The sequence below is a fragment of the Montipora foliosa genome, chromosome 14 (assembly GCF_036669935.1).
Source record: "Montipora foliosa isolate CH-2021 chromosome 14, ASM3666993v2, whole genome shotgun sequence".
In the NCBI taxonomy this organism is placed as follows: Eukaryota; Metazoa; Cnidaria; class Anthozoa; order Scleractinia; family Acroporidae; genus Montipora; species Montipora foliosa.
Window position 1 is genome coordinate 7,642,731 of NC_090882.1, and position 7,500 is coordinate 7,650,230.

The 7,500-nt window shown below is 38.8% G+C and overlaps 1 protein-coding gene across 2 annotated transcripts in view; it reads right to left on the reverse strand.

Annotated features, from left to right (window-relative positions):
* LOC137985546 (carbamoyl-phosphate synthase [ammonia], mitochondrial-like) overlaps nucleotides 1-7,500 on the reverse strand; it is a 45,007-nt gene that overhangs the window by 30,097 nt on the left and 7,410 nt on the right. For both annotated transcript variants that reach the window (XR_011119312.1, XM_068833163.1), the window contains exons 7-15: nucleotides 7,126-7,215; nucleotides 6,656-6,784; nucleotides 4,321-4,427; nucleotides 3,542-3,683; nucleotides 2,626-2,703; nucleotides 2,137-2,232; nucleotides 1,950-2,045; nucleotides 756-830; nucleotides 306-420 (exon numbers count right to left, since the gene is read on the reverse strand). Coding sequence is in view for 1 of the 2 variants with exons in the window: in XM_068833163.1 (XP_068689264.1) it covers nucleotides 306-420; nucleotides 756-830; nucleotides 1,950-2,045; nucleotides 2,137-2,232; nucleotides 2,626-2,703; nucleotides 3,542-3,683; nucleotides 4,321-4,427; nucleotides 6,656-6,784; nucleotides 7,126-7,215 (928 nt within the window). In the remaining variant the exon portion in view is untranslated. The remainder of the gene's footprint in view (nucleotides 1-305; nucleotides 421-755; nucleotides 831-1,949; nucleotides 2,046-2,136; nucleotides 2,233-2,625; nucleotides 2,704-3,541; nucleotides 3,684-4,320; nucleotides 4,428-6,655; nucleotides 6,785-7,125; nucleotides 7,216-7,500) is intronic.

The following is a 7,500-nucleotide window of genomic DNA, read 5'->3' on the forward strand; positions in this document are numbered from 1 at the left end:
TCTAAGTCCCCTTTAACCATTTTTAAAATAAGTCCCAAGAGCAATTGATACTTATAGATTGTACTCAGTATAACGCCACACAATAAATTTTACTTGTCAATGGAGGCTGCTTCAAGGTGGAAGAGCTAAAAATTATTTAGAGAGGACAAAGATACCTTTTGGGTTAAAGAAATTATTTCTCTCTCACTATTACAGCTTTGGACTTTCCTCTTGGTTGAATCTTCAAGGTAAATTCTCCTCTATGGTTATGAGTTCGTGGCCTCTGGTAGATCTATTTTAGGAGATTTAAGTTCTGTAATGCTCACCACAATTTAATGCAGTCTGTCCACCCATGGATAGCAAGATTCCATCTGGCCTTTCACGCCTAATGACATCTTCAACAAACTCTGGGGTGATGGGCACAAAGTATACTACATCTGCCTGACAGATTAATACAGATTTGGTTAGTATAGTATGAATTGAGAACTAATGATCCAATGACTTGGAGCTCACAACTCATCTCTTTCTTTGGGAATATATTTTTCTCAGACCATCTACAGGTGTAGAATATTGATAACAGCTTCTCTTGTCAAGTATTGAGCAAAACCAATCAATGTGTTTGTGATGACATCACAGATACATAAATTTAACAGGAAATAGTTATCTAAAAATATTAGATCAGAGACCATGGTGACTTAAATTTAGGGTACTAGTTGTTTGTTTCCAAAATACAACAAACGTTGCTTTAGGAGAAAACTGCATCTGACTGCATTTACCTGTTTTTCGCCTTCTTCATTCGTTTGAACAGAAGCAATGTTGGGATTCATTAAGATAGTTTTTATGTTCTCTTCCTATAAAGGAAAATGTACACTTTAGTTTACTTAAGTTATTGCTCTGAAAAATTGGTAATCACCAACTCATGTCAACTCAATCAGTAATTTCCCTACAGCAAATCCTCATCAACTTACACATGTATGCACAATTACAAAAAAGACTACTGCAAAAAATCTACTAAAAAGTTGCTATTTCATTTCCTGTTTGCAGTTAATCCATTTACACCTCAAACGTCCTAGGACACCTACCCATTGACAAGTAAAATCGTCTGGCATTAGAAAGAGTAAAATCAATTTAAGTGTCACCCTCAGGGGTCAATGGGTTAACCTTTTCAGCTCTTAAACCTTTCACTCCCAAGAGTGCCACTTATAGATTTTACTCTGTCTAACGCCAGACGATTTTACTCGTCAATGGGGAACCCCACAGGAGTGAAAGGGTTAACTCTATAAAGAGCAAAATCTGTAAGTCTCACTCTTAGGATGGAATAAAGGTCAAAATCTGCATGCCAAACTGAAAATCCAGTATGTGGGGGCCTGATGCATTGTCTCCCAGCATTTGGCAGGCAAGGTCTACGTGGTCTTCATTTATGAGCTGGCACCCAATTGTGAAAGCTCCTGGAAGTTAACCCGGCATAAGAGGCAATATGGTTCGCAGATTTGGGTGATAAATTTGCATGTCCATCTGAAAATCCAGCACCTATACTTTGAACACTGAGGGAATTCACTGTGACACATTGTAAAAAGCCAACTGATGGATAGTCTCCTTCCCATCCATTAGGGTTCTTAACCATATTCACTGAACCAATTGACCCCTGGGAGTGCGCCTTAAAAGATTTTACTCTGCCTAATGCCAACAGGGGGCTTCCTTGAGTTAATGAGTTGTCATTGGGTTAAGCTTGAGTTCCTTCTTGTAGGTTCCTTATTACAGTGGATTGCAATAAACAACAACATAAAATTTCACATTAACAGCCACTCAGAAACATCAGCGTTGATGACAAAACAAAAACCAATATGAATGCACGACTGAATTTAGATTTTTAGCAAAGTGAGGAGCTGGCCGCGTGGGTGGACAAAAAGACTTTGGGTGGTGTATTCACTTGATACACACAATCCCCAATAGGCACGGCACCTATATACCTTTAGAGCTTTAATTGCTTGGGATCCTGAGTAGTCAAACTCGCCAGCCTGGCCTATTGATAATCCTCCAGACCCCAAGACAAGAACTTTGGACACCTGCCAAATGATAAAGATAGGTCAAACATCAATTACAGTAAATAATAAATTTTTTATTGCTTACATAGTACCTGACATTACAGAACTTTACCTTTGGGGGTGGTGGTACTTTTCTGGGCTGCGACATTGCACGGGATAGTGACGCTTTTCCGCCCTTAACAAGGTTCATGAAAGTGTCAAACATAAACTGTAAATGAAAAATAGCATTAAAATATCAGCACCATGTTGGAATTCAGGTCCATGGGTTGGATGCAGCTATGATGGCAAAACCAAAAAGGATAATTTTTCTAATGCAACTGAAAAAAGGGAACAGTTGTAGACTTGTAAACCAAATACAACAAAATTCCTGGATGACAACATGCATTGCCTGTGGGCAGGCTCACTTGTGTTTAGGGTATCAAAAGAGTATTTGGTGGCTAGCTGCCAACGTAATAGAACAAAAGGCCCATTCTTCTTGCGCGCTCATGGCTCCCCTTCCAAAATACTCGCCAGATACCCAAAACCAGCCAGCCTGCTCACAGGTAACAATGTGCAAAGTACACTGTACAAGAAGCACACCGGTATCATGAAGATTTCAAACCTCAGTATCTGTAGGTCCACCAAAGGCCTCTGGATGAAACTGCGCAGAGAATATAGGTTTTTCTGTATGCATGATACCCTGCAAGTTAACATTAATGGTGAGAGGTGTTGACACTTCCATCAACCATCTGTATATTGAAACAAGAAGTATTGATTTTGCTTCCAGAAACAAAATTGCCTGCAAAAGTTCTGGTACGCATTATTGCAACTTATCTTTCCCTATAAAAACAACTGAATAAATGCCACAGAAGCCCCACGTTTAAACCTCCTAGCAATTTCGTTATTTCAGAAAGCAGTGATCTTGATGATGACAATATTGACAATATGCAAATTGTCAATAGCTTTTAGCCACAGTCCTTTACTCTTAACAGTCAAGCACATGTAAATAATCTCATCAATTTCATATCCTGGTTTCTACATGTATTTAATTTTATTAACTATAGACGTGTTATGATTGTACATAAGAGTGTTTTTCGTCAATGTACCGCATTTTAATTTTGGTTGTATTCAGTAACCTTTGCAGTTTTTGTTTGTATTGTATACTGTGCAATATTATAGCGATTATAAGTACTTGCAACTTTTGTTTTGTATTTTATTTTTTCTTTCTACTTCGCATTGCTTTGTATGGTGTAAATTAATACTGTTTGGAAAGTACTGTAGTCATTGTACTGTTAGTATTGTAAGTATAGTAACATTTGTTAATAAATGTTGTGTATTGAAAAAAAAAAAACTATACACATGTTAATAGTTTTATCAATTCTAATTGTTCTAATAATTGTTTATTTTAAATAGTGTCCCCATTTAGTAGTTCCTTTACTGCTATTGTACTTTGACACTCAAATAAAGGTATTCATTAATTCATTACATTTCAGGAATTTTTTCCTGTAAAAATGACAAAGGTGTACATTTTTTGTTACCTCGTTTGTCTTGTCATTAGCATTTACAAACAAAGATTTCCATTTGGGAGGGAGTGTTGCTTCATCAATGGCAAATCCATGGTTTTGAGAAGTAATAAAAGCTTGTCCATTGAGTTGGTTAATGACGGGCTGATTATGTCCTCTGAAAATGGGAGTAAGAAAATTAGAATCCTTTCCCTTTCCAGAGTTACCAGGTAAGTCAAATATTTTCAGTGTTCTAAGAATGGGTCATATAGCTCAAAATAAGGTAAAGGAATATCTAATTTCCATTAACCAAAAGTGCAGTGGAGTACATGCAAAGACAACAACATAAGTGATGATTTTGGCCAGCAGCCAACTATTTTTGACAACTTAACTGATTAGAGTGTTGTGAAGTGCTAGGTTTCTACCCCATATGGACCATGTGAGTGTTAGCCCTACTAATTGAAATGGACCCACAGAATGACAGAGAAAAACTCTGACCAGGGTGGGAATTGAATTAACCCACGGCCTTTGGGTTAGATCACCTCTGCTCTACCGAGTGAGCTACAAGGTCAGACGGGAGCAGGCCGTGGGAACTGAAGATGTTAAAGTCATGGCAATGAACATGTACAAGTACAATGTTTGCAAATTTAACGTAATACTTCCTTGTGATTTGACAACTCTTGTTTCATAACAATAATTATTAAGGAAAGTAAAGTTCTTGCTTTGAAGCAGCATGTATTTTGAACTTATTATATTTCACATTATATCAAAGCTACTCACAAGAAAAGTGGTGAACACAGAAAATTACCAGTCACCTGTTTCCAAGGGGCAGTTTGTAAGTCTTTGCACCAGCTGCCAAACCCATCAACTGATTTCCCATACAGATACCAAAGACTGGTTGACTGCGAGTACTTTCCAACACCTGCAAAAATAAGATGCATCATTTGGTTAAAAATACTGGCTCATAGGAAGAAGCAGAAAATTAGCCTGCCAGGTTAGCTTTCCGCGTAAACTTCATTATGTGCCATACTAAAGCTGAAACAGTTCATGTGCCCATATGCAATTTACATTATTATCCAACAAAATAATTCTTGACTTTCTGTGGTCAGAACAACTTGCGAGGAGATGGTATCCAAACCCCACAGGCATAATAAACACTGCCAAGCCACTGTACCGGACCTGGGGCTTAGAGACTAAGGGGTGATCCGAAAACACTGAACCCCCTGTCTGTGAACCCCTCTAGGGACCGCGTCCACGTACTACCCCTATAGACCTCCTCTTTGGACCACCTCAAAACAACATAGAAATAAAAATAAATAAAGTGTAATAAATAACAACTAAATATTTGACTTATGGTTGTCTGCATAGACCGCTCGTGTTGGGGAAATCTCACCTGTTACTCTCCGCAAATTTAACAGACTAAGGCTCAGGCTCGGGTGAAAGGTACATTAATCCCATAGATTGCCACTTCTTTTGCTGTGGACCAGAGTGCTTTGAAGAAGACCAACAATAACTAAGTTCTATTTGTGTTCAATTGTATTTTCATTCTTTCCCTCTGCCATTTTGTCCGGATCTTATGAACTTGCTCTATGCTTCACGATCTCTCTCCTCCAAACAAAATGTTGGAAATTGAACTAAGTTCTTTTTTCCGAAGAACTCCGGTCCATAGCGAAGGATTTATATACCTTGTGCCCGAATCCGAGACAGATTTCCCAGACACGAGTGGTCTATCTCTGACAACCAATAAGTCAAATCCTTAATGGTTATTTCTTTTACTTTATTTATTTTTATTTCTGTGTTGTTTTGGGGTGCTGCAGAGGGGGTGGTCAGTGTTTTCGGGTCACTCAAGACTAAGTGTCTTCTGGAGCATTAGGTGGTCCAAATTACTGCTGAGGACTGCATTCCTCCTGACACATCCGGAATCCCACGATCTTTCAAAACCCCTCAAAACCGACCAGACACCACACCCAAGCAACCAACCACTAACTGCACAATCTTTGTTGACACCTGATGTATCTTCCTGATTTTCTTTGCCAGACGAGACCACATTCCTAACCCAAGGCACCGAGAAATCAACAAACGTTCACGCCTGAGCAACTCAATCCACCACAGTACCGTCTGGAAGGTCATGCTCCAGCTTCTGTATTTTCTCACACTCCTATCAGATCGCACTCCCTACCAGATGTCCACATTCTCATCCTTCGACACCCTCACCTCATCTGGAACCTCCTTAAGGTGGCTCAAAACAGTTTCAACGTCTCCAAGTAACCCTCTTATTAGAAGGATCGGCACTACAACCCTGTATCATGCATTAGCAATATTGTGGTACCAATTGAAACACGGATTACTGGTGAAAAAGACAAAGTCATTATTGTGACGTAATATGTCATTGTGGCAACAGGCAAGCCCTGTAAAAACACCCTTTATTTTGTCTTTAGTTGCTTATATCTAAAACTAACTAGGTGACCCCCATTTCTTACCGGTATTTCTGAAAAGTAATCAGAAGGGCAAAATGAAACTTTCTGCAAAGTTTTAAAAAATACTGTGCAGCGGATTCAGAGCCACCTTAATTCTGTGATTTTTTTAAAGGTGGCTCTGCAGTACAGAACACTGATCGCAACAAAAAAGAGGGCAACCAAGTCCCTTTTTCAGATATGAGCAAATAAATCCAAAGTATAGGGTGTTTTTGCTGGGATTTAATGACCACATCTTGTTTCGAAATAATCAGTGTTTCATATGGTACCATATGGTACCATAACAATGCTGTTTTATTGATACAGTGTTGTAATGTCATCTGTTCTAACGAGAGTGTCTTTGGAGTGCTGAAACTGTTTTAAGCCACCTTGAACCACCCATCAGTACACTTCACACCATAATCAAGGCTGCTGCCTAAGAAAATTTTAAAGGGACCCTCAGAGATAAACGCTGAGAACTTAGGAGCCCAACATATGAAGTGAAAGGTGTTGCTGTAAAAAATTAAGGTGCCCAGAGCTATTCTTTGGGAGCCCCAGGCTACCAGGCTCCTGTTAGGCAACAGCATTGATAATTCCGACAAAGCTCTCAGTGCACCAACAACCTCATCTGATCATGTCTCCTCTGACACTCTTTCTGCGCCAAACTTAATATTATTGTTAAAATAACTTTTACGACCTTGCGCAGATTCAGAATGGTATCCCAAGCCAAGGCAGGATCTCCAGGTCCATTGGAAATAAACAGTCCATCAAAGATGTCGTGTGAGTAATCATAATTCCATGGAACCAGGTGGACTTCAGCACCACGCTACACAAAGATTGAAAAAAAATAGAGATTTAGCATGCTGTTTACCACAAAAGGTAAACTTAAGGCTGAAAGTTGTGTTATGCCAACAATAATATTATAAAAAAAACACTTGTTTCAGTCTGACTAATGTTTCCTATTAGCTATAAAAGTTGAGCAACTTCAAAAACAACAAAAAAGTTAAAATGTGTTTAAATGCCCCAAGTATGTAGTTTAGAATACAGTCATGTAACACAACCTCAAATCTATACTGATCTTACAGTCACATCCATCATGCCTTACCTTCTATTAATTACCAGGCCTCAAATTTTAATGAGGAAGTTTGGAATAAATATAAAACTTACCATCACTAAATGCCTGATCATATTCTGCTTTATTCCACAGTCAACAGCAATCACTGTGTATGGGTTTCCTTTGCCAAAAATTTGAGTTTCCTAGATTGAGAGAGAGAAAGATTCGTAAAGGTTTGTGAACAAACCTTAGGGCGTATAATAACACTTATCTTCAACAATAACGGATAGGCTCTTGGTGGAAGTAGTAATAAATTGGACAGGAGGTATCCATGGCAACCTTGCAAGCAGCAATTCCCGAGTTAACGTCAAGATGACTCTTACCACTGACCACATACATAATAACTCAACTAGGAGAGTGGACAGTGGAAGGGACCGTACAAAATCACATTACAAAGAGGCCATCAAGCAAAGGAATGCAAATACATC